This window comes from Lonchura striata, chromosome 25, assembly GCF_046129695.1.
Source record: "Lonchura striata isolate bLonStr1 chromosome 25, bLonStr1.mat, whole genome shotgun sequence".
In the NCBI taxonomy this organism is placed as follows: domain Eukaryota; kingdom Metazoa; phylum Chordata; class Aves; order Passeriformes; family Estrildidae; genus Lonchura; species Lonchura striata.
In genome coordinates this window covers 6,385,937-6,410,172 of record NC_134627.1, presented here as the reverse complement: position 1 = coordinate 6,410,172, position 24,236 = coordinate 6,385,937, and the positions used below count along the sequence as shown (strand labels likewise).

Sequence of the window (24,236 nt, the reverse complement as noted above, 5' to 3'; positions counted from 1 at the left end):
TACTCAGGGTAGAGCTGCAGCACCTCACAGAGCCCCCGCAGCCCGATGTGCTGGAGGTCGCAGTAGGTCAGGGCCTTCACGTCCGCGTTGGTTTTGATCACCTGGTCCGTTCTGCACAGGTCGGCTCCAATCAAATCCCCTTTGCCTGCAGGAGGGCACCGGGGCTGGGCTAGTGACACGAGCCCTGAGCCCCTCACTCTGCCAGGCAGCAGGAAGGGCTGGGGCAGAGCCCACGCCACCTGCCCTCACCCAGGATGGCCAGGACCACGTTGTCCTTCAGCACCTCGAGGGAGCCGGAGCAGACGAAGTAGTTGGCCTGTAGAGCGTCGCCCTGGCGCAGCAGATACTCCCCCGGGGCACAGAACGAGGTCTTGATGTGGAGCGAGAGGGAGCGGAGGCAGCCCCGGCTGGCCGTCTCAAAGATGGGCAGCTGCAGGATGTCCTTGTTGAGGTGCATGGCCACGTCCGCACGCAGCTCGTCGGGGAAGTCGTGAAGCAGCTGGGGACAGAGGAGCCGGGGCTCTGGGCACGAGGGGCAAGGAGCAGGGAGCAGCATCCCAGCAGCCCCGGGGGACAGGTCCCCCTCTGGAATGGGGAATCTGCTGAGCTGCCCTGGTGTCTCAGCAGCGCTCAGCAGTCCCGACTGGCAGGGGCGGGCCCTGTGGTAATCAGCTCCTCTGCTCCATATGTCCCGCAGGAATTTACCCCACACCGGCTCCCTCCAGCACCACTCCGAGCTGGCCCTGCCAGCCCCATTGCTCCCCCATAGGTGCCAGTCGGGGCTGGAGGGGGCTGGCCGAGCCCCACCAACACCTCCTACCTCATTAGCATCAATGCCGTTGTTGACCGACCAGGTGGTCTGGAAGTACTCCAGCATCCTCTGCTTGAGCTGCTGGGGCAGGTGATGGACGCGGATGAAGTCCTTGAGGTCCTTCATGCGGGTGTGGTAGAGCGAGCGGCGGGAGTACATGCGCTGGATGATGGCCGTGACGTTGCCGAAGACAACGGCGTGCATCAGCGCTGGGGCAGGGGGCAGCGTCAGGGCACAGCCGGGGCACAGCCCAGGGCCGCTCCCCAAACCCAGACCCGGGGCTGTCCCCAAACCCAGCCCTGGGGCCGCTCCCCAAACCCAGCCCTGGGGCCGCTCCCCAAACCCAGCCCCGGCGCTGCTCCCCAAACCCAGCCCTGGGACCGCTCCCCAAACCCAGCCCCGGGGCTGTCCCCAAACCCAGCCCTGGGACCGCTCCCCAAACCCAGCCCCGGGGCTGATCCCCAAACCCAGCCCTGGGGCCGCTCCCCAAACCCAGCCCTGGGGCCGCTCCCCAAACCCAGTCCCGGGGCCGCTCCCCAAACCCAGCCCTGGCGCTGCTCCCCAAACCCAGCCCCGGGGCTGTCCCCAAACCCAGCCCCGGGGCTGATCCCCAAACCCAGCCCTGGGGCCGCTCCCCAAACCCAGCCCTGGGGCCGCTCCCCAAACCCAGCCCTGGGGCCGCTCCCCAAACCCAGTCCCGGGGCCGCTCCCCAAACCCAGACCCGGGGTTGTCCCCAAACCCAGCCCTGGGGCCGCTCCCCAAACCCAGCCCCAGGGCTGTCCCACATGCCCATCGCCTCCCCGGCGCCCTGCCAGGGACACAACGCTCTGCCAGCCCCAGTGCGCTCCCTGCCCAGCCCCACTGCTCGCCTCACCCCCGATGAGCATGGTGCAGATGGAGAAGATCTTCTCAGTGTCGGTGTTGGCGCAGACGTTGCCAAAGCCCACGCTGGTCAGGCTGCTGAGGGTGAAGTAGAGGGAGGCGATGTAGGCGCTGCGGATGGAGGGGCCCCCCACTGAATTGTTGATGTAGGGAGCCTCCAGCCTCTTGCCCAGCTCGTGCAGCCAGCCTGCCAAGCACAGCCCGGGGTTAGCACTGGCAGGAGGCAGCTGTGAGGGCTGCACCCCTGGCACGGCTGCCCCGCAGCCCGGGGGGATGCCGGTGCTCTGAGCACGCCGCTGCCCCGTGCTCACCGATGTCCCAGGTGCGGGGGTCGTTGCTCTCCAGCTCCTTGCGGCCGATGACGTACCAGATGCAGGCCATCCAGTGAGCCAGCAGGGCAAACATGGACATGAGCAGCGTCAGCACCATGGCGCTGTACTGAGAGTACCGGTCCAGCTTCTGCAGCAGCCGCAGCAGCCGCAGCAGCCGCACCGTCTTCAGCAGGTGAACCAGCGAGGTCTGGGGGCAGGGGAAAAGGAACCTGGTGTAGCTGCAGGCAGGGATAAGAAGGGACCCCAACGCCACCTCTGGTGCAGGAGCCTTTTGTCACCCCCAAAGCTGCCAGGAGGGTCACAGGTCACAGGGCAAACCCGAGGCAGCTTATCCCCAATCAGCCTTGCACCCCTGTGCCCAACACCCGGCAGGCAGCCAGGGCTGTGGCTTGTCAGGGCACCAAGTATCCCCAGGAGATGTGGGTGTTGGAGAGGGGCAGGCTTTGCTGTTGAGGGCTTGGTTTGTGCTGGCAGCACTCACCACGGTCACGTTGAAGATGTAGAGCAGATCAAAGGGCAGAGCAGCGATCAGATCCACAAAGAACCAGGTGGCCACGTAATGGATGCAGATGGAGCGAGGGTCGTACACAACCTGGCCCGACTGGCTCACGTATGTTGTCCGGAAGTTCAGGATGATATCTACCCCAGGAGAGCAGGACCAGCCCTCACCACCCCTTCTGTGCTGGCAGAGCTGAGCCAGCATCCACAGCCAACACTGGTCTCACTTCTGGTGTGCTCAGGACCAACAGCAGGGGCACAGCAATCCCAACCCCCCTCTCCATCACCCCTGATCACTGCCCACCGTGTCCTGTACCCCGGATCAGTGTCCAGCCCCGCACACAAACCTACCCAGGATGAAGAGCATCTCCACGGCGATGTCGCTGACAATGGTGCTGCGGGCAGCTGAGAGACTGTCCTCTGTGCCTGTGAAGCAGACGTTGTAGGGCACGGTGATAGCCACGTAGAAGGTGGCCAGCAGGATCAGCCAGTCCCAGAGTGCCTTGAAGATGCTGTAGTGGAGCAGGATGAAGCGGGACTTCTGCACCGAGGCCACCTTGTACTCGGGGATGGACGGCTTGTTCTCAAACACGTTCTGCAGGAGCAAACGTGCGCTGGGACGGGGGCGGTGCAGGGGCCATCCCACACGAGGGGTGAAGGCCACCACAGCCACCCCTTCTCCTGAGTCCTGCCAACCAGCTGGCATCCCCCGATGCCAGGGTGATGGCACCCTTTTCCTGCACCGCGGTCACCCTCAGAGATGGGCACAGAACTCCTGATTACAGCACATCAATTAGTGCAATGTCATTGCTATTAACCGTAATCCCCTGGCAATGCCAACTGCTGCCTGGAACCATCTCAGGTACCAATTCACATGCTAGGGCAGAGGAGGGGAGAGGTGAGGGCAGAGCCAAGGCCATCACCCCCAGATTCCCAAAATTTAAGACTGGTGCACTGATATCTTTTACCTGCTTATGAGCTTTGGGACCCAGCAGCTCTCAGACCCTCTCTCTGGCCCCACAGCTGCAGGTGGTGCCCTGTACTGGGCACAGCAGCCATGCAAAGGGGCTGGCACAGGACTGACTCTGGTTCCTGCCCCATCTGGCAGCTCCACAGCTCTGGCACCCTGGTAACAGCACTCCCCAGAGCCAGTGTGGCTGTGCTCAGAGCCAGCACTGGGGTTTCCTGACAGTGAATGTATGAGGAGAGGCACAGCTCTGCCAGAGCTGCTGTCTCAACAACAAGCTCTGGGCACACACTGGGTTCTCCTGCTGCCAACCCAACACAAGTGCAGCCTGGCTACAGCGTGGCTGCCAGAGCTGGGGGGCATTTCAGTACTTGGCAGGGGAGAGACGTGCATGGGAACAGCATCCCAGTGAGGCTGGGCTCTGCTGGGGGCTGCTCTCAGGAGAGCTGCTGCACTGCCAGTTCACCACAGCCCCAGCACGGGAGGCACTGGGCAAAACTGAGGGTCCCCCAGCTCCTTACACGGTTGATTTTCATCTCGCCACGGTCCCTCCGGACAAACTGGCTGCTGAGCTGGTGCAGCATGGTCCGGCCCTGCCTCCGTGCAGCCCTCAGGTGGGAGTTCCCAGGCTTCTTGCTCCTCTGCTTCTCATTCCTCTGCTTTTCTGCAGTGGACAAGGCACGCTGAGTTAGTGAGAGTGCCGTGCCACGGGTGTTCATGTTCCCCGCCAGGGAACAGGGAGCCCCTTTGCCACGTGCCCACTGCACACACTGCTCCCCGAATCCCATCCCCATTCTAGAGCTCACCCTCCTTCTTGTCACCAGGGCAGCTCCTGCCTCGGCTCTCTGTGATGTCCTTGAAGGAGAAGAGGAAGAGCACCACCTCCCCCTTTTCATTTTTGATGGGCATGATGTCCAGCAGGCACCAGAAGGCAGCTCCTGGGTGGAGAGAGTTGGTGAAGGCAGGGCAGCTCCCTGACTGCTCAGCAGCTTCCCCCAGGCCATTGAGACCGTGACGGGGCCAAATCCCAGCTGGAGCTGTGGCCAGGGACCCAGCCCCATGTGGCACTCACCGCCCTTCTTGTAGAAGCAGACCTCAGCCTGGTACTCCTGCCTGCTGTCCAGCGCCTTCTCGATGCTCTGCAGGATGGGCTCGCTGGTCTCGGCCCCGCAGAGGAAGCGGCAGCTGCAGTTCTTCTGCATGACCTCGGTGCGGGCAAAGCCCGTGAGGTCGCAGAAGCCATCAGAGCAGTAGACGATGGGGAAGCCACAGCGACCCTGTGCGTTTGCCAGGATGAAGTTGCTGTCTGAAAGGAGAACACAGCTGCCCTCCAGGCCTTGGGACCAGCTCAAGGGGCACAAACAGCAGCCCAGCCTTCCCAGCCCTCCATGTGTCCCTCTGAGAAGTGAAGCCAGATCTCCACGTGGCTGCTGGCAGCCCCGAGCTGCTCCTAGAGCTTGCTCATCCCCTGTCCTGCTCTACTGCCCCAGCCCAGGCAGGACCCCAGCCCCAGGAAGGGGAAGGAGGCCGGATCCATCTCCAGCCCCCATCACCCACGCGAGGCAGCTCACGCCTCCCCCTCACCATCTGCCACTCCCGCTCCGCCGGGGCTCAGGGAGCTTAGTGGGAGCAGCAGCTCCCAGCTGGGCATATCCAGCCCAGAGGTGCCCAGCTGTGGTGCTGCGATCCCCAGAGGTGTGGGGTGCTGGGACACCAGCTGAGAGGGAGGGAGGAAAAACCATGAGCCCACAGGAAGTCAAGGGCCAACGCCCAGGTGCCACGAGCCAGGGATGAGCTGCAGCATCCTCGGCCTCTCAGCAGCACAGAGCCTCCCCAGCATCACCCAGCCCTGGCAGCGGGAGGTGGCACCAGCCACAGGAAAGTCCTCGCCAGCCCCGAGCCCTGCCCGACCACAGAACAGCCGTTCTGCCCCCCAGCCCTGCCCCACGGTGCCAGTGGGACAGAGGGGCTCATGCTAGCAGGGTGCCAAGGAAGTGGGTGTGCAGCTGGCATGGACTGTGGTGGAACCCAGCGTGGGCACACCAGGATATTCCCAGCCCCAAAACGGTCTGTGGTGGCGGGTGCCCAGTGCAGGAGCCTTGCACCACACAGCCAGGATCAGGTGGATGTGCTCTGCCCCCTCTCACAAAAGAAAGGAGCCCAGGGTGATGCCAGCACCCGCACACCACAGGCAGAGCGGTGCCAGGGCAAGGCAAAAGCAGCAAGAGGCTGCAGGAGGGAAGGGAGGCAACCACAGGCAGCCCTGGCTGATGGAGGTGCCGTGGGGCCACCACAGCTCAGCTCAGCCCGGGATTAGCTCGGAGAAGCAAAAATAGCCTGAAGCTGTGACTAAGGCCAGATTTTGGCTCTGGGAAGCCGGGATTATGGTGATATCCAGGATGTGTTATTAGAACAGAAAACAAGGGTTTGCGCTTGGGAGTGGCTCACTGAGCTGGAGGATGTGGCCCTGGCAGGCTTGGCAGACCCCAGCCGTGGTGGCCAGTGTGCCCGGCTGGGTGCCCTGGCGCCCAGAGCAGTGGCTGCCCGGGAGAGGCAGGGTTAATTCCCCACGGAGTATCACTGCCCTAAACCCCTCTCCATGGCAGATAAAGCCGATAAGAGGCACATCAAACCCACAAAGCCCCTCACTGTTTAAAAGTGCCCAGTGGAGGTGGCTGGGCATCTTTGGACAGGGACTGCCACAGCTCTGGAGGCAGGGCCAGGCTCTCCAGGGAAAATTCCCAAAGTTCTGGTCGTGGTGTTGCAGGCAGCTTCCCCAGGGACTCTTCCCTTGGAGAGCCTGATCCAGGAGCTCTGCCCCTCTGGAGGGACAGTGGGATCACCAACATGAGGCACTTGTGGGTCTGCCCCGTCACCTCCAGGCACAGCTGGGTCCGAGTTGGAGAAGAGAGATTTCTCACACATTGCAGCCCCAAGGGCAACATCCCAAATTTCAGCTTCCCTGGCAAAGTGACCCCCTACACCACCAGAGCTGCCCCGTGTCACTCCAGGCTCGGAGTGAACACATGCTCCAGAGTGCTCCAAGTGCCTCGATAGTGCCCTGGGAGGCGGCTGCAGGCTCCCAGTGCCATCTTCGTGCCAGTCGCACCCAGCAAGGGAGGAGATGCTCAGCTGGCCCGGGAGACACCTGCTCCAGGTGTTTTTGAGGGGAAGCTGAGGTCAGTCGTGACACGGCCCATCCCTGGGCGGCTTCGTGGGTATCACCCATCCCGGCTTCAATCCATCCCGGCCCGGCACAAGGACACGGAGAGCAGCTCAGCGGCCGGTGACACCGGCAGCACCCGGGCACGGCACGGAGCAGCGCGGGCCCCTGGGGATCCCGGGCCAGCCCCGCCGTGTTGAGCCCGAGCGTGCCCGCTCCGGACCTCCCCCGCCCCTCCCGCCGATACCGGGATCTGTCCCTGGTGCTGAGCGCGGCTGCGGAGACACCGAGCGGCACCGGCAGCGGCAGCGGGGAGAGCATCGCGGGGACGGCCCGGGACCGGGCACGGGGAGCACCGGAGCACCGAGCCCAGACACGGGACGGTCCCGAACAGCGCGTGGGTGGCCACACCCGCGAGGCTCCGGGTCTGCGGGGCCGGGCCGAGCCCTGTCCCGTTCGCCATCTCCTGAGGGGCACCGGCTTCCCCCACCCGCTTTCCCCCCACGCCGCCGGCACGGCCCCTCCCCGGTCCCGTCCCAGCCCTACGTGTGCCGTCGAAGCGGGTGGCGATGGTGTCCAGGAAGGTGTTCTGCGGCGCCAGCAGCCCCTTCATCACCGGCATCGTCCCGCCCCACCGGCCGGCCGCCGCGGGGCTGCGGCGGCGGGGCTGCCTCCGCCGCCCCCGGCCCCTCCGCAGCACCGCGGGCTGATCCCGGCCCGCCCGGGGCTCCCGCCCCGCCCCCGCCCCGCCCCGGCACCGGGAGGGGCCTCGGCACCGTCGAGCACCGTCCCCCGCCCGCGGGTAGCGCGATCCGGCCGGGGGGGCTCCGGGCTGGTGGCGCCAGGACCCGCTCGGCGCTGGAGCCGCGGCACCGGGAGGCACCGGGAGGCACCGGGACCCGCTGGGCCACGGGAGCCGCTCGCCCCCGGCCCTCCCGGGCCCACGGGAGCTGCAGAAGGAGCGGGACGCGCCGCACCTCGGTTGGCCTCCGTGCTGGTGCTGCACCGGGCGGCTGGAACCGCGCACGCCGCAGCGAGCCCGGTGCCAGCCCCGCGGAGGAAGGCGGTTCCCCCGGCAGCTGCCCCGCACCGACCCCTCCCCAGAGACGCAACAGAGCCGGCTGACATCAGGCTACCATTTATTGTAAAAGGCCGCGGTGCCCGCGGTGCCCTGAGCAGGCTGGGCCAGGGCCAGGGCTGGGAGGAGGTATCTAAAAGTGCTATTTACACTGAGCTCCGGCTGTGTCCATCCTGCCAGGGATCCCCTCTCTGTCCTGCTGCCCCCATCCCGTTCAGTAAAAGCTCCTTGCAGCTCCCTGGGCCTGGCTCGTGCTCAGGTCCTTCCCTGAGTGTCCCTGGCACTCCCTGGGGCCGTCAGGGCCGCTGGCAGCACCTCGCGGTGCCGCTGTCGGCTGGGCGACCGTGCCCGCAGGGCAGCCCAGCGTGTCGGGGCAGGCGGTGCCAGGCTGCTGCCCCCGCTTGCCCATTGTGAGGATGCCCGCGGCGTGGTTGCCGGAGCCGTGGAGCAGGCGGTAGAGCCGGCTCTGGAAGGCCAGGGGGACGCTCTTCCTCTTGCCCAGTGTGAGGATGCCCGCGGCGTGGTTGCCCATGCCGTGCAGGAGGTCGTAGACACGGCAGGGGCAGGTCTTCTGCCGGCAGCAGTGGGGCAGGCTCTGCCGGGCGGCGGCCAGGGAGCAGAACAGGAGCAGGAGCAGGAGGCAGGCAGCTCGCCGGGGCTGCCGGAGCAACGGGCAGCGTCAGCGACAGGGCACAGAGGGGGCACTGCCCAGCCCCGGGACTGGCCCCTCTGCTGTGCTCACTGGTGTTTCAGCTCCCCCCTGCCCTGGTTGTTGCCGCAGGGGCCCAGCCCCACACCCGAGGTGCCCCTGGAGCCTCACCCTTTGCTGCCCTGGGGCACGGCCAGCACCCTCACCTGTGTCCCAGCCAGCAGCCAGATGTGGGTGTCCTCACCGCACCCTGCCCTGCTCCAGCACGCAGCAGCTGTGGCAGACACCCTCCTCTCGCTGTCCAGTGCCACGGGGCAGGCAGTGAAAGCACCTATGCTGCAGGCACTGCATGCCCAGCTCCCTCCCAGGCAGTTCCCTCATCAGCTGCTGGCTACAGTCAGAGAGTCCCGGGGATTTGCTGCACACTCAGAGCTTCCCAAGAAACCAGCCAGGCCCTCCCAACATTCTGCCCTCCCACCCATGGCTGTTCTCTTATCCCTAGGGGCTGCAGCACCCCAGCCCCACCTTGGTGTTGGGCACTTCCATCCTTCCTGGGGTCTTCAGGTGGCCGAGTGGCTCTGGGGCATGTCCCATCGGGCAGCTGACAGCACAGCACCCTGCACTGCCACTGCCACTTTATAGGGCCCAGCACAATAGTGCTGCCAAAAATACCGCTGGGGCAGCGGGAGCAACTGGTGTCTGGGAGACGTGGGAGCGGTAGCCCGGAGACCGTCCAGGCCTTTCCCCTCATTTGCAGCTCCCCATTGTGAGGGTACTCACTGGACAGGGTGCCTGGCACTAATGAGGCCATAATTGCCCACGGCCCCGCTGCTGGGCTGGCACAAAGGGGATGAAGGTCAGCGCTGGCCTGCTGCTCAAAGCCCCATTAGACTAATTAACCCCCGAACAAAGGGGTGCCAGCAGCTGTGCAGCTCCCTGACTGACGTGGGGAGCCGTCACCCTGCCAGGGAGGGACAGTGCCACCAGGATCCTGTACCCCGTGCTGCCCTCCATCCCCTTTGGCGACACCGTCCCATCCTGGTCCTGTGCCCAGAACAGAGGGAGCCACAGGGCACCAGGGAGGGTCTTGCACTCTTTGTAACACTCCAGAGCCCCAGACTGACCCCAGACCACCTCCAGCCTTTGCTTGTGCTGAGCTCCCTTGCCCTGGGGATGAACCCAAACATTTCCCTGATGCCAGAAAGTCACATCTGCTGTTCAGGGACACCCTGGCCCTACATCTGCTGTACCAGAGAGCCTCCCAGCCCCTCTGCATAGTGGTGACCCCAGGGATGCTATGGAGGAGCAGCTAAGATGCTTCCTTCCTGTCAAGTTTTTCCCAGGGCTGGTGAAGGCCAAACCTGCAGCCCTGGAGAGGGTGGGCAGGAGCCCAAACCTGGGGCTGCTTTTCCAAGTGGCATCTGCCACAGCAGGCTGGGGGTACGTGCACATGGGCACTGGGCTACCAGCATCCCCACTGGCCCCTCGGCAGAGTTCTGTCTCCAGCAGCAGAGGGAGGGGATGGATGAGTCCTCTGGGAGCTTGGAGAGGCAAGAGGGCGCAGGGACATCACTCCCCTACCTCTCCACTGAATTCTGGTGCAAGCCCCTCAACACAGCAGAGCACAGACACCCAACCTCATACACGTTCCCCAGGCAGGCTGGGGGCTCCCTGCTCCTGGCCCCTGTGGCCAGGGGTGCTCAGTCGGGGCCCCGAGCCCCAGACCGGGGTCAGCAGGACGCTGCGTCGCCTCCTCCGTCTGTCTCAGGGATTGGCTCCAGCGGGGCTTGCAGCCGAGAGGGCTCTGGCGAGGCTGATCCGTTCCTGCCAATGCCACAGGACTGTCCCGCGTTGTGGATCTGCCACAGGTTGTCCAGCGCCTCCGCCTTGGCATGCTTGAGGAGGTCAGCCTGGCCCTGAGAGGAGGGGATGTCGGGGGGGTGTTAGGGTGGAGGCAGGAGGGTGACAGAGCAGGGCAGGGCAGGTGTGTCTGCACAGCCCTTGCCCCTCACCTTGAGGACGGTGATGTTCCAGGCGAAGCTCTCCAGCGCCTTCTGCAGCTTGCGGCCCCTCAGCCCCTCCTTGGTCTCGATGCGGTGCAGCTCCTTGTGGAAATCCATCCCTGCATTGCCAGGAGAAGTGCTCAGTGCGTGCAGGGACACTGGCACAGGGACAGCCACCACCCACGACCAACAGGGACCAGGACAGAAGGATACCCTTTGCCCAACATGGGAATGCAGGCTGGGTGGGCTCCCCACTGCCCCAGCAGCCTCAAGAGTCCTCCATGCCTCAAATGATGGGCCTTCCTTCCTTCCTCCCTCCCTCCTTCCTTCCTTCCTTCCTTCCTTCCTTCCTTCCTTCCTTCCTTCCTTCCTCCCTCCTTCCTTCCTTCCTTCCTTCCTTCCTTCCTTCCTTCCTTCCTTCCTTCCTTCCTTCCTTCCTTCCTTCCTTCCTTCCTTCCTTCCTTCCTTCCCTCTCACATCCTTCCATGGCACCACGGTCAGCTGCAGCCTGTAGCCGTTCTGGACCAGACCAGGAGGTCTGGGAGGGCAGTGAAGACCCTGGGCAGAGGCACAGCACCTGCACCCCATGGCTCATCTGGGGGGAGTCAGAGCAGGGCCACCAGACCCCCCATCGCCACGGGCCCCGCCGCTGTGCCCCACGTGTTGTCCCCGTGAGTGGGTGCTATATTTACCCCTCCTGACGCAGCAGCGGCTCCGGGCCCACGCGAGGGCTCCCACGCAGCTCGCTCGCCCTCGCGCTGCCAATCAGCCCGCCCACGGCCCCGCGCCCCCAGCGCAGCTCCCCGGAGCCCCAAATCCTGCCAGCTGGGTACCAGCTCTGCTGGCACCGCAGCGGCTTGTCCACAGCCCGGCCAGCATGGAAGCAGGGACAGGCAGCAGCACCAGGGCACGGGCGTGGGGGTGCAGCTGCCAAATTACTGCCTAGCACCACCCCGAGGGGCTGCACACTCCAGAATCTCCGCAGCACTGCAGCACAGCAGCCAGAGCAGTGCAGGAGGGCACGGCACCAGTCTGTGCCCTGCAGCTTGTGCCCCACTGCTGCACTCCCCCGGCGCTCGCAGCACCGGCAGAGCTGAGCCAAGGGTCTGGGGAGATTTCCGTCTGCCGCGTGGGCAGGGAGCAAACGCGGCTGCTGCAGCCAGGCTGGCATGGCGGGGACAGCAGAGCAGGGCCCCCTCCTTCTTCCCAAGCCTCTCCAGCTCCTGACACTTCCCCAGCCCCACAGGGAGCCCACAGAAGCCCCTGGAGCTGGTGGGGTCCCAGCCAGCAGAGGGGCCATGCATCCATCAGGGCCTGGAGTGGGGCCAGAGGTCCCAGGCAGCTGCCAGAGCAGGGGCACCTACGGGGAGGACCAGGGCAGGCAGCAGTAGCACCTGCCTGTGTGGGTTCTGCCATGTGTTTGGGAAGTCTTAACACTCAGTTGCCATTTCTGCCGTCAGCCCCAGCCTGTTATTTCTGGCACTAATTATGTTCTGGCGTTTGACAGCTAATGACTCTTCCCCGCTTCCTCATCAGCCTCCCCCACTCTGCTTGCTCCCTAGCACACAGCTCTGCAGCCCACCCACCCACACCTTGCCCCAGTGCAGGAAGCCCTGAGCCCCCCAGGACATGCCTGGGTCCACAGGCAGAGCTGAGGCGAAGCTGGGGCTGCCCTCCAGGACCCACCTGCCTGCTGTGCCTGGATGAGCTTCCCGTACACCGCGTCGGCAGACTCGATCAGCGTCCGGCTAGTCTGGATCATCTGGGGAGAGGGGCAACATGAGGAGCTGGGCAGCCCTGGCCCTGTGCCCCTTGGCTAAGTGCATGGGGAGACAGAGCTCATCAGGGGCTGCCCCCTGCACCAGCACGGTGCCCGGGGTCTGGCCCTTCCCACCTCACCACACACGGCCGGTTATGGTGTGACCAGCACGTGGCCAATGGCCAGGTTCTCCTTAACACAAAAGGCTATGGCTATTAATGGGACTTCTCCCACCTGGTGGGATCAGGGCGAGGGACAGGCAGTGCAGGCACAGGGTAGGGACTGCAGTGTCCAGGGGTCAGACTGATCAGGGTGAGCCTGTGCTTTGGCAAGAGCCCTCCCTGGGCAGCCCTCATGCAGCCCCCATGCCCCACGATGGGTACAGCGAGTCCAGCGTTCCCCATCCTTGGACCTTCTGATCTATCCCACAAAACCTGCCTGGGTTCATCCCACAAAACCTACTCAGGTTCATCCCATAAAACCTGCACCACCACTGGGTGCTGGTCCCAGAGCCAGTGACCCCAGGAGCCTCCCCAGGGAGCCGAGCCCGACAGGAGGGAACTCACCGTCTCGTAGGCAGTGAGGACCTTGCGCAGCAGGTCGGGGATGGGGCCCTGGGCCTCCATGGGGGGGTACTGCTCTGCCAGGTTGAGGGTGACGCTGGGTGCGCTGTCACTGTGCAGCAGCCATGTGGACACCGTCAGGATGCACTGCTTCATATTGGCAGCGGGTGTCAGCCCACACAGCTCCTTGAAGGAGACCAACGCATTCTGCAGAGACCAGTGTCCAGTGTCAGGAGTTCAGCTGGGAGAACCCCTAGGAGCTCCCCACGACACAGGAACACCCCCATTTCCCAGGTAAAGCTCCTCGCTCATGTCCCCCAGGAAAAGGGGGACATCCTGGCTCCCCACCACTCTCAGTCCAGCCCCATCATGCCCTGAAGAAACCAGGTCTCCTGGTGCCTCTGCAGAGGCCGTACCTGAACATTCTCCCGCAGGTCAGTGGCTTCCCGCAGCGGCTGGGTGGCCGTCCGGAAGACTTCATCGATGGCTTTGATGCCAGTGGCCTTGGTGGAAGTGTACTCCCGCACTCGGCGGCCCCGGCGCCCTGCCAGCCCCCGGCGGTGCCCCTTGCCCCCGCCACGGCGGTCGGTGATGGCCACATGCACGAAGAGGGTGGCGTGGGGCAGGGGCTCCCCGGCCAGCGACTGGAGGGGGACGTGGCGGTAGCCAGGTTGCAGGCACTCAAAGGGAATGGTGTACTGGGCAATGAACTCGTCCCCAATGTAGTCATCATCCAGCACAACGAAGCGCAGGACGGCCAGCTCGGGCAGGTTGATCTGGAACTCCAGGCTCTCGTCGAAGATGGGGTTGTCCCCGCTCTGCAGGGCTGTCTTGGTGCGGTGCTCGGCGCAGTCGGCCGGGATGCCGTGGATTTCAGCACAGACATAGGGCTCCACAACCTCCCCCTTGGCCCCCGAGCCCTTGGGCTTGGGCAGGTTCTGCCCGCTGATGACCTTGAGGTGTAGGAGCTGGGCAGGCACCCCAGGCAGGGAGTCCTTGGCATTGGCACTGAAGTAGGAGACCTCCTCCCGCATGATGGCCGGGCGGAGGACGTAGCCACAGGCCCCGTTCTGCCGGAACCAGCCCGCATTCAGGTCCATCATGAGCCCCGGTGTCTGGTAGTTCATAGCCACCATCTGGCAGCCACACTTCCAGAAATCCTGGGGGTTCATGTTGCTGGCGTCGATGCGCATGGGGCTGGGGTAGATGCGGGACAGGAACCGCTTGTTGTAGCTGACCAGCTCAGCTGGACACTCGTTGGCGAAGCGTCCCGCCTCCACCTCGCTGAAGGAGCACATCTCCCAGTAGCGTTGCCCACGTCTCGAGCTCTCAAAGTCCTGGAAGGGCACTGCCTGGCAGAGGCTCACCAACTCCGAGAGCTCACGGCTGAGGCGCACCCGCCGCAGGCCACCTCCCTCCGGTGCCTCCCTGTCCTCCTGGCCCAGTCTCCGCGCCAGCTCCCAGCCTTCCTCCTCATCCGACACCTCCCCCTCGCTGTCCTCGCAGGTGGGCGGCAGCTTCTTGCCCTTGATGAGGATGCGGCCCTTGAGCTCCTCCGGGGAGGGCAGGTAGGACGCCACGGGGTTGGGGGGCTCCAGGTACAGCTTCTCCCCCAGCGTCTTGCGCAGGCACTGGGCAGCGAGCCGCTGCTGGGGGGCCGAGCAGCGCACCACCAGGCAGAGGATGAGGGGGTAGGCGGAGGCAGTGAAGGCGTGCTGGTCAATCAGCCCCACCACGGCACGGAAGGGCACACAGGAGGCAGCCGAGGGGCTGGTGTAGACCACGGGCTCCCCGTCAGGGCCATCCCACAGCACCAGCTCGATGCTGCGGCAGCCCAGGCCCAGGGCGCTGATGTAGCCACTGATGTCTGAGCGGCCCCAGAAGTTGTCCTCCAGCAGGCAGGCGCTGTGGGCAGAGCTAATGTAATAATGGGAGAGGGGCTGCGCCATGTCCTGGCAGACCTTGCGGTGCTGCGGGTCAAAGATGGAGCAGTCAGCAGAGAGCAGGTAACGTGTGAAGCCGTCGATGGCCAGGTAGCCCTTCTCCCGGCCCTCCTTGGAGGGTTCATACTTGCTGACAATCTCCAAGCACTTCTCTTCTGTCACCCCCTCCATGCCCTGCTCCACCTCCAGGAACATCAGCAGGTCCTTCACACCCAGGTATTCCTTGTTGCTGGAGAACTGGACCAGCAGGAAAAAGATCTCAGGGCGGGTGCAGAGCTCACAGTATGCCTCCACGAAGAGGTCGCAGGCCACTTCTGTGCCAGGACGCTCACTGGCCTTCTGCAGCTCCTTGAACTTCAGCTCGATGGTGGAGGTCTTCATGCCAGGGTTGAGTGCTTTGATCAGCTGCACAGCCCGGGACACAGGGATGCGGCCGGACTTCTCCAGGTCAGCCAGGTCAAAGACGGAGGAGATCCAGGATGTCCGGAGGCTGGGGTGGCCAGTCCCGGGCGCCTCAGGGCTGTGCTTCCCGTAGGACACCAGGTAGCGCAGCCCCATCACCCAGGCACTCACCACGTCTGCTGAGCTGGCCACCAGGTCCAGGGACTCGTAGTTGTCTCCATAGATGATGGAGAAGGCGCACTCGTCTGGGAACTGGTCAGAGAGGCCATTGCTGCGCAGGACAGGCGTCTTCTTGCCCACACGCACCTCTTTGACCGACTTGATCTCAATCTTGGCCTTCTCTGAGTCCTTCTTGGAGGGCTCCCAGCGCACGGAGCGCATGTCGGCGTCCAGCACGAAGAAGCGGCTGTACATGCGGGAGTTGGAGCGCACCTTCTTCAGCTCACAGCCCTCCAGCATGAGGGAGATGCAGGCAGCTGTGCTGTTGATCTTGCGGTCATTGGGCATGGAGCTGAAGGACACTGTCTTCTTCTTGTGTGGCAGCCGCTGCCGAGAGCCATCCTGCCAGGGTGGGAAAGGGGCAGAGCCATCAGGGACAGCCAGGCAGCACACGCCCCACCAGTTCCCGGCATCCTCCTGCCCCATGGTCTCCCTGTCCCAGCCCAAAGCAGAGCATAGCACTGCCCCAGGGTGCCCCAGGGTGCCCCAGCACCATGCTAAGCCCAGTCCTCTCCAGTCCGCCCCTCTTCTGGGGGCTGGGAGCCAGCTCCAGCCCTGGCTTCCCTCACAGCTCACTGCCTGGCTTATTATAACTCTGCTTTCCTTCCTTCCTTCCTGCTCCTGGCCCTGAGCTGGATCCTTCCCCACTGCTTGCTCACCCACACAGGCACAGCCATGCGCCAGCACAGCCCCTGTCTCCTTGGCCTGGGGATCAGAGGCAAACAGACACCTGGCACATGATGCACGAGCAGAGCTGCTCCTAGGGAGCCCAAGAGAGACCCTCCACTCTTCTGCAAGGAGTGGGGCAGGACAGCCCCAGCCAGTGCCACATGCTGGGGACAACCACGGCCACGGCTGTGTCCTGCAGAGCGCAGGGTCACGGCTCTGGCATGGGCTGTTCGCTGCCAGCACCTCATGCCCACACTCTGCCCTGCCTCACTACAGGGAGGGGGGACTGAGCTGCCATGGAGCTGGCAGGGGCAGGGGATAAGGGGAAAAAACAGCAGGGCTAGGAGTGTATTATGGGATGGATTTCATTAAGTAGCACAGTAGGAGGAGATTTAATCCACTTCTTCAAGATTATGGTGAGTCACTTCTAATCTGGTGGTGTCTCTGCCAGAGGCAGGTCCTGCTCAGCTGCCCAGGGTGGAGGTGAGGGGTTGCTCCCCTCCAGTGCCCCGACAGCTTCCACAGCTCCCGCTGCACCTGGGCAAGCACATCCCGTGCCTGATCCTGGAGGGTCGGGATCTGCCCCACGGGGTCAGGCAGCCACAGCCAAGGATGTACGGTTTCCTCAGGGAATGGGGAATCCTCCAAGGATGCCCAGGCCACAAAGGCCCAGGGAAGGAGGAACCAGCATCAGCCCTCAGCCCCTTGTTAGAGCCAGGCATGTCCTACTATCCTGGAGCTCGGATGTGGTGGCTGTTCGCATCCTCTCGCTGCCAGATTGCTCCAGGGAGCTGGCCGAGCTCCAAGACTCGGTGCCAGCCATGCCGGGTCGGCAGGCGCTCAGCGGCAGGTCACGCCATCGGCCAGCCCTGCGGGGAAGGAATCGACGCCGGATGCTTCCTGCACGCTGCAATCTGAGCGCCCCACTGACAGGCAGCCCCAGCCCCCGATGGGCACCGGGGGCCGCGCCGCCCCTCCCGCCCCGCGGGACCCCCGCGGGACCCCCGCCTCTCCGCGGACCCGCTCCCCGCCCGGCGCACCCACCCGCGCGGCTCCGCACCGGGCCCCACAGCTGAAAACAGGAAATCCATCCGGAAAGGAAACACGGGCGGGGGGCCTGCGTGCACCCAGCGCCACGGACCTGCTTCCATCTGTGCCCGCTGCCGGCAGCCAGACACACCCCACCGGTCCTCCGAGCACCCCGGCTCGGGGCGAAAACCTGCAGACCCCCACCCTGCCAGGCTCGCCCAGGGGATGTGGTGCCCGCTGCAGCACTTCGGGGTGCAGATGTGTGGCACAGACCCAAGAGCAGCACACAGGTTGTGCTTCTCCCTCTGCACGGGCAAGCAGCGAGCAGGGGATGCGAGGAGTTTCCCGTCTGCGGCTGCCCTGCGCTCCTCAGGGTGGCCTGGGCACCAGGCAGGGAAGAGTCTCTGCCCCCTGGCAGCCCCTCACAGGCTGTTCCAGCCCACCAAGTGATGGGCGAGGTGCAGAGGTAACTCAACACAGAGGAGCAGTGCAGGCAGGTGATGAGTAAGGCAGCAGTGGAGCCGGGAGGACACGGCGCCCATGGCCATGACAGCACGGAACACCCCCAGACAGAGGGCAGAGCTCTGGCTGGAGCAGGGATCCTGCTCACCCTGCCACCGAGCTGGCAGGGAGTAGGCAGAGCTCCAGAGAGCAAAGCACAGACCATGACCACGATGCCAGTGGTGAGCGTGGGCTTGCATGGAGGGCACGTTCCAAGCCCAGCTGCCTGTCCTGCCCAGCTCTGCAGCATGTGCTAAGCACCTCTTCAGCCAATTATCTCTGCATTAGTGCCCTAGTGAGTGCTGATGCCCTAATCTCAGCCTCCACGTGATGGCCACCGTGTTACCTACCGGCCACAGAACCGACTCTCAAAGCACGGGATGGAGAAGGGCCCACCAGTCGTTCCTCCCTCTCCTTTATCCCCCGTCTGGCCATGATGTGATTCATCTGCAGCTGAATTCCCCAAGTCCCAGGTCTCCCCACTACCCCTATCCCAGTCTGGGCAGCATGGGCAGGGGTGCAGGCAGGCAGCAGCCCCGGAGCTGAGGCAGTGGGAGACCAGGCGCAGTCAGGGCTTTTCTACCGTCGTTTGTTCACTGCCAAGAAGAGAGCGACTGACACATCCACTCCCCGCGGCACCAGCTGCCACTCCCCAGCGAGGGGCCATGGAGTCAGATCCCGGCAGAGGCACCACACAGCTCCTGGGGCTGGCACACGATGGGAAGGGGGCTCAGGGGACACCTCCTGTGGCAGGGAAGAACAGATCCCATACCCTCTCCAGCATCGTCCCAGCTCACAGGACCACCAGCCCCCTCTGCTTTCAATCTGAGAAGAAAGAAGGGAGCAGGCCCTCCAGCCAGGGCACAGGGACAGTGCAAGGGACAGCTCTGGACCCCACTGCCCCAGGGCCCCCTGTCTCCACCAGCCAGTCAGTCGCATTTTCAGATCACTCCTCCAGCCTTTTCTGGAAATCCCAAAAAATAACAGAGCCAGCAGCTCTTTCCACATGTACCTCCACTGCTTCTCAGACCCCGGATGGACTCGGAGATCACAACAGAGCAGCACGCTGGGGACACTGCTTGGGTCTGACCTCCCCCTGGACCAGCACCCTCCCCCGCCAGCGCTGGCCCTGGGCGACCTTCACGTGAGGCCAAATCCCGTGGTGACGCAGGTGGTGACAGGGATGTGGCCGGCCCAGGAGCAAGCGAGATGTTCACCACCCCCAGCCCGCGGTGCCCACGGATGGTCCCTGGGCAAGGAAGGATGCTGGTCCCTCCCGGGAGGAGCAGAAGACCCTGGCAAGGTCCCCAAGGAAACCAGGCACGGACGGCGCACTGGCAGCAGCCCCTGGCTGCACGGGAGCACCGGCAGGGCTCCGTGCCGTCCCCGCGTGGGCACAGCCCGGCCGCCCCCGCAACAGTTTGCAGCCAGAGCCCGGGCGGGCAGAACTCGGGCTCCTGACACCGCTGTCAGGAAAACTGGATCCCGGGGACGGAAGAGTGGGGCTGGGGCACCACGGAAACAGCCCCCTCACGGGGTATTAATAGCACCGGAGCAATCCCAGCTCAAAATAGGCTGCCGGGAGCAGGGAGGCGAGTCCCGGGCGGACGTGACCTATTGTGTCAGTGAGTACCGCCGGCATCAGCACAATCAGGGGCGTTCATTTAGGAAAACACACGTGTGATCCGCTGCCCACCCAGGTGGGAGATCCCCGAGACCCTCCCTGGACTCCGGTCCCACCGCGGCCCGACAGAACCGACACCAGGTGCTGGGAGCAGAGCGCAAGCGGCTCAGGCCAGGCCCGAGCTCAGAGCTTGTCAGGAGAGAGCACGGGAGAGCAGAAGCTGCTCGAGGGGCGGGAGCGGACATCTCCTCACGGGAACCCACGGGTGTCCTGAGCAGGAGCGGGTGATGCTGCAGCGTGGCCATGGCACTTGACAGGGCGACCCACGGACACTCCACAGAGCCGGGCCGGGCCAGATTGTGCCCCTGGGGACCGTGGGTCCAGGCGGGGCGCGGGAGCCGTGTCAGTCCCGGTGTGGCCAGCACCGCGGGCAGGTGGCGACCCTCGGCCACCCGGGGATGCGGCTGCTCTGCAGCTCCTCGGAGCCGCTGCACGGGCACGGGGGAGCGAGGAGAGGCGCACAGAAGCGGTGCGGGGGGACGCGGGGCTCGGCGCGGGGACACGGCTCGGCACCCCAGCGCTGCGCAGGTGCCGGCCCGGTGCGCTGTGCGGGGCTCTCACCTTCATGATGCTGGCCCGGGGCGCGGCGGGCGCGGGGCTCCGCTCCGCCGAGTCCTCGCGGCTGCTGCTGCCTGAGCCCGAGCCGGGGCTGCCGCCGCCGCCGCCGCGGGGCCCGTTGGGCAGCGGCGCGGCGGGGCGGGGCGAGCCCGGCGGCGGGGCGCCCCGGGGCCCCTCCGCCATCCCCCGCGGCCTCAGGGCAGCGGCCGCCGCGGGGCCCCGGGGCGCCCGGAGCCTGCGCCCGCCGCCGCCGCCGCTGCGGGCTCAGTGGCGGAGCGGGCGGGAGGCGGCGCGGCCGGGAGGAGGGGACGGGCCGGGCCGGGGGCGGGGACGTGGCGGGGATGGGGATGGGGATGGGGACGGCGCGGCCCCCTCGCCCCGGGCTGCAGCGGCGGGGCGCGCGGACGGGCACCGGGCACCGGCACCATCCGCCGCCGGGGCATCCCCGGCCTCCGCCCCAGCACTGCGGCGCCCGGGCCCGGCAGCCGCCCCATCCCGGTGGGACCCCGGCCGAGCCCGCAGCCTGCAGCCGGGCACGCAAACCCAGCCTGGCACCCTTCAGCCGGGCACCCACACCTTCTAGCTTTGGTATCAGCAGCACAAATGAGCCGGCACCCAAAACAAGCTGCACCCTGCAGCCGGGCACTCAAATCGACCTTGCACCCTGCAGCCTGGCATCCAAAGCCAGCCGGGCACTCAGCAGCCTGGCCCTGCCCAGCGGGTTCCACCCCACCAACCTCCCCTCCCACCGGGGTGGTACCCAGGCATGGCCGTGCAAGCAGAGCCGCCCAGCGCAGCCCCGGCCCCGCACGGCTCTGCCACGCAGGTGCCTCAAGGCTTTTGTTTCAGGGTGCTCCCAGCCCAAGGCAAAGCTTCTCCCCGACCTGGAGCAGAAATTTTGCTCCAGGTTTTTCCAGCAGGGATGGGAGCACAGGCCTCAGCCAGGTTCATCCCTGGTGAGGGTCTCGGCTGTGCCGGGGGATGCTTTGCTTTGTGTGAGTCTTGTTCAAGACATCATCTCCTGCCCACGGCCCGCTGCCCACCAGCAGCAGCTGCAGCACAGCAGGTGCCCCACCTGCCCTCGCCAGCCCTTGAAATAACCCTTAACGAGCAGGAGGGGAAATGACCAGTCCCTCCCGATGTGCCTCAAAGGCACAAAGAGCCTGGTGCCCCCAGAGTGCTCAGCTGGTTAAATATTCATGGCTGCCCCTTCCCCAAGACCCCTGAGAACAGCAGCAACTCCTCAGCCCCCAGAACAGATTGCCTGAGCAATCTCTTTAATGAAGATTAAAAATAATACTCTAAAAAATCAATCCCAGAGTGTGGTCCTTTATTTATTTTTAAAATATAATCCTTTATTTTGCATTTGGTTTTTAAAACATTAAAAGCAGCCCTCACCAGAGCTTATTCTTAAACCAGTGGGCGTGCAGTGAAGCCCACCTGGGGCTGCTCTGTGACACCCACCACCACCAGCCACCTGAGCCCTGCCCGGAGTGTCCCTGACAGGGGACAAAATGCCACAGGAACCCAGTGCTCAGTGATGAGCCACAGCTCTTCTGCTCCTCCTGCTCCTGCAAGTTTCCACTGAGCCCTCTGCATCATCCATGGGCTGTGATGCACAATGGGAAAGGCACAGGCACCCACCCCTCTGTGGCTGCAGGTGCTGCCAAGGCACTGAGTGAGGGTGTCCTGCAGCTGCAGGATCCCACTGCCCCGTGAGGCTCCCAAGCTCCTGCTCCATCTCCACAGCAGCACTGAGTGGTGCTCACGGGTGCCTGCTGCTGCCACGGATCACGGTCAAGCTCAGTCTCCATTTGCTCCACTCAGCCAAACCCTCTGGGCTGGGCACCCTTGCCCCCACACCCTCCCACCCCAGGGACACGGCCCCTGCCCAGAGGGTGCATGCCAAGTGAACCCCAGGGTGGAAGGGCTGTGGTGCCCCTAGGCTGCCCTAGGAGATGACTGATCCCTGGATGAGCTGCAGCAGCTGCTCTTCACGCAGGACCCTGGGCATGGGCATGGGGGAGCCCAGTGCTTCCCGCAGCTGGGTGAAGGTCCTGGGCCTCACCAGGTGCAGGCGCAGGGGCCCAATGCTGCCCTTGAAGCGGAAGGATTTGTAGATGGGGAAATCCTCCTGGAGACACTGGTCCAGCTGCAAAGAGAGGGTGCTGCCTGTGCTGGTCCCACACTGCCATACCAGTGTCCTTCAGCCACCCCACACAGACCCAGAGCAGGTCCTGCTCACCTTATAGCGCTGCCCCTCCGACAGGTCCCGCAGGCCCTGCAGCTCCATGAACACCTCGTAGTGGGGGGCACAGGGCCCTGAAGAGTCACCTGAAGCAGTACCATGAGTATGTTAAAGCTGCCAGCTTCCTGTGCTGCAGCACAGGAGGGCTGCAGACCCCCATGCAGTGCCAGCTACACTTTTAGGGGCACTCGGACAGCTCAGGGGAACTCACCCAGCAGGCTGCTCTCCACACAGACGTAGTCAATCAGGTGAGCACCCGGCCACATCCTCAGGGTGCGGCACAGGCTCTGGCAGAACTGCTCCTCAGGGATGCTCTCACCTCGCACGCTCAGTGTCTGGCTCTCCCTGCGGTGCAGGGACACAGGGTGGTCTCTGGCACCCTCCTGGTAAGACCCTGCCTGTAAATGGGCCCAGCTCCCTAAGGTGAGGGACAGGCATTGGGGTGTCCCCACCTGCGCACAGGTTCCACCAGGGGACATTGCTTGTGGAAGCCGGTCACCTTCAGCACCTCCCCAGTACGGCACCTGCACAGGCAGGGAGAGTGTGAGGGGGAGATGGGTGCATGGGGCTGGGGCAGGCAGCCCCCCAGGACCACGTAGCAGGGAGGAGGCACCTGTATTCTCCTGGCTGGGCTGTCACAACCAGCCCGTACTCGCAGCCCTCCCAGAGCTCATCCAGCAGCACCGCCCGTGGCTCCTTGCTGGCCAGGCAGGGCAGGAACTCGCAGAAAGCCCAGTCAGGGCACAGCAGGAATCGGGGCGCTGGCTCCGCTGGCCACAGGTTCACACCAAGCAGGGCTGGGCAGAGGCAGCACCAGTGCCAATGTGAGCTCCCCAGATCCCCCCATCCTTGCCCACAGAAGCCTCACCCCTCTCCAAGGGGCAGAATTTTGCTGGTGCCAGGACTGAGCTGTTTTCAGGTCGCAGGAAGGGAATGCAGCACAGTGATGCACTAGCATCTGCTGGGTCAGGGAGATCTGTGCTGCCATATGGCAGCAGTTCCCTGTGGGCACCCAGGGCAGACCATGGGGACACGCCAGCATGGAGGACACTCACCCCCTGCTGCCTGGTAGAAGGGGCAGTAGAAGGGCAGCCCTTGGCAGTCAGCCTGGCGGAGGGAGTCGCAGTAGAGCCGCTCCGTGCCATGCATGGTCCTCACCACCACCACCTCCAGCTGCGGCCACAGACGCAACACGATGCCCTCGAAGCCGCGGGCGCACTCGGCACGGAGCTCGGCTGCCCGGGCAGCACCAGGGCTCAGCAATGCCTGCAGCCGGTCCCGCACCCCCTCGGGCAGCCCGGGCTGGGGGCTCAGCCTGCCCAGCTCCAGCTCCTGCGCCAGCCGGGGCCATTCAGCGCGCAGGGCCAGCAGCGCGTCGTGCAGCTCGGCTGCCAGCCCGGCCTCCAGCACACGCAGCGCTCGCTGCCGCAGGGCGAAGAGCAGCTGCAGCCGCAGCGCAGCGGCCCGCGAGGGCAGCAGAGCCGCTGCGGCCGGGCTGCAGTACAGCGAGGGCAGCGGCCACGCCGCCGGGGCGCAGGCACGGCCGGGGCTCCAGTGCAGCACGGCCGTGCCCCGGCGGACCAGCGCCCGCGGAAAAGCGGCGCCGAGGGCATCCAGGTAGAGCAGGGATCCCTGCGGGGAGGGTCGGGTCAGCAGGGCGGACCCTGCGGGGATCCGCGCCCACCCCGCCCGCCGCTCGCCGTACCTGCAGCCGGGGGTCGGCGTCCCAGCAGCCGGGGAGCAGAGCCCAGAGCCGCAGCGGGCGAAGCGGAAACCCCGGCGCTTCGTCCCGACAGGGCTGCCCCAGGGGATGCCGCTGCTGGAACTCTTCCGAGCCTGCCGGGAGAGGCACAAGCTGAGAAGGGAAACCATGGGACCGACCCCTTCCCGCCGCGCTTCCCGCAGCCCCGCGCTCACCGCCGGCCGTCCCGGTGCCGGTGCCGGTGCCCAGCAGCCGCCGCAGCCGCCGCTCCTGGCTCAGCCGCACGTCGCTGCCCAGAGCCTCCAGCCGCCGCCGGTACCGGCCCCCGGCGCGGCGCAGCGCGGAACGGACAAGGCGGTGCCGTAGCGCGGGGATGGCCACGGCCACGGCCACGGCCACGGCCACCACCGCCGCGACCGCCACCGCCGGCAGCATCGCGGAATGCGGACACCGCCCCAGGGCAGGGACCCGGCCCCGGACACCCCTCGCCCACCGGCTATTCCGCCTCCGGCAGAAATGACGGAGATTTATCGCGCCCGGCGCCGCCCCCCTCCCCGCTTCACTTTTATTTTCAT

General features: G+C 65.2%; 4 protein-coding genes across 5 annotated transcripts; all 4 read right to left on the bottom strand.

Moving 5' to 3' along the window:
• Window positions 1-56: 56 nt before the first annotated feature.
• Window positions 57-7,338, bottom strand: LOC110471918 (voltage-gated delayed rectifier potassium channel KCNH4). 2 transcript variants are annotated; one of them, XM_077788289.1, is made up of 11 exons: window positions 7,201-7,338; window positions 4,564-4,797; window positions 4,298-4,429; window positions 4,013-4,155; window positions 2,876-3,119; window positions 2,508-2,665; window positions 2,006-2,213; window positions 1,687-1,881; window positions 821-1,020; window positions 250-499; window positions 57-111 (listed from the first exon to the last, which is right to left on the bottom strand). In XM_077788289.1, the coding sequence occupies exons 1-11, from the start codon at window positions 7,274-7,276 to the stop codon at window positions 98-100; spliced, it is 1,854 nt and encodes a 617-aa protein (XP_077644415.1). In that variant the 5' UTR covers window positions 7,277-7,338; the 3' UTR covers window positions 57-97. The 2 variants fall into 2 exon arrangements, with proteins under 2 accessions (XP_077644415.1, XP_077644414.1); XM_077788288.1 differs by lacking the exon at window positions 57-111 and having other exon boundaries at window positions 125-499.
• A 438-nt stretch (window positions 7,339-7,776) lies between these two features.
• HCRT (hypocretin neuropeptide precursor) lies at window positions 7,777-9,000 on the bottom strand. The gene is made up of 2 exons (XM_021532874.2): window positions 8,907-9,000; window positions 7,777-8,390 (listed from the first exon to the last, which is right to left on the bottom strand). Exons 1-2 carry the CDS (start codon window positions 8,973-8,975, stop codon window positions 7,947-7,949), a joined length of 513 nt encoding a protein of 170 aa, XP_021388549.1. The 5' UTR covers window positions 8,976-9,000; the 3' UTR covers window positions 7,777-7,946.
• A 1,111-nt stretch (window positions 9,001-10,111) lies between these two features.
• LOC110471844 (inactive phospholipase C-like protein 2) lies at window positions 10,112-19,894 on the bottom strand. The gene is made up of 6 exons (XM_021532873.3): window positions 19,715-19,894; window positions 13,123-15,612; window positions 12,710-12,913; window positions 12,071-12,146; window positions 10,394-10,503; window positions 10,112-10,297 (listed from the first exon to the last, which is right to left on the bottom strand). The coding sequence occupies exons 1-6, from the start codon at window positions 19,892-19,894 to the stop codon at window positions 10,112-10,114; spliced, it is 3,246 nt and encodes a 1,081-aa protein (XP_021388548.2).
• A 1,126-nt stretch (window positions 19,895-21,020) lies between these two features.
• Window positions 21,021-24,096, bottom strand: GHDC (GH3 domain containing). Its single transcript, XM_077788420.1, has 8 exons — window positions 23,877-24,096; window positions 23,665-23,795; window positions 23,015-23,591; window positions 22,573-22,756; window positions 22,412-22,483; window positions 22,171-22,304; window positions 21,957-22,045; window positions 21,021-21,863 (listed from the first exon to the last, which is right to left on the bottom strand). The coding sequence occupies exons 1-8, from the start codon at window positions 24,094-24,096 to the stop codon at window positions 21,663-21,665; spliced, it is 1,608 nt and encodes a 535-aa protein (XP_077644546.1). The 3' UTR covers window positions 21,021-21,662.
• Window positions 24,097-24,236: the final 140 nt, after the last annotated feature.

Bases quoted from the DNA above. Each gene is read 5' to 3' on its own strand.
- GHDC (XM_077788420.1), bottom strand. From the start codon at position 24,096: ATGCTGCCGGCGGTGGCGGTCGCGGCGGTGGTGGCCGTGGCCGTGGCC. The intron at 22,046-22,170 runs GTGAGTTCCCCT...GTACTGCTTCAG, and splicing joins TGTGGAGAGCAGCCTGCTGG to GTGACTCTTCAGGGCCCTGT. The intron at 21,864-21,956 runs GTGAGCAGGACC...CTCTCTTTGCAG, and splicing joins CGGAGGGGCAGCGCTATAAG to CTGGACCAGTGTCTCCAGGA.
- HCRT (XM_021532874.2), bottom strand. From the start codon at position 8,975: ATGGGACATGCCCCAGAGCCACTCGGCCACCTGAAGACCCCAGGAAGG. The intron at 8,391-8,906 runs GTGGGGCTGGGG...TTGCTCCGGCAG, and splicing joins TGGAAGTGCCCAACACCAAG to CCCCGGCGAGCTGCCTGCCT.
- LOC110471918 (XM_077788288.1), bottom strand. From the start codon at position 7,276: ATGCCGGTGATGAAGGGGCTGCTGGCGCCGCAGAACACCTTCCTGGAC. The intron at 4,798-7,200 runs GTAGGGCTGGGA...TTCTCCTTTCAG, and splicing joins CACCCGCTTCGACGGCACAC to ACAGCAACTTCATCCTGGCA. The intron at 4,156-4,297 runs GTGAGCTCTAGA...TGTCCACTGCAG, and splicing joins CCCTGGTGACAAGAAGGAGG to AAAAGCAGAGGAATGAGAAG.
- LOC110471844 (XM_021532873.3), bottom strand. From the start codon at position 19,894: ATGGCGGAGGGGCCCCGGGGCGCCCCGCCGCCGGGCTCGCCCCGCCCC. The intron at 12,147-12,709 runs GTGAGTTCCCTC...CCCTCTCCCCAG, and splicing joins TCCTCACTGCCTACGAGACG to ATGATCCAGACTAGCCGGAC. The intron at 10,298-10,393 runs GTGAGGGGCAAG...CCCTCCTCTCAG, and splicing joins GGAACATCACCGTCCTCAAG to GGCCAGGCTGACCTCCTCAA.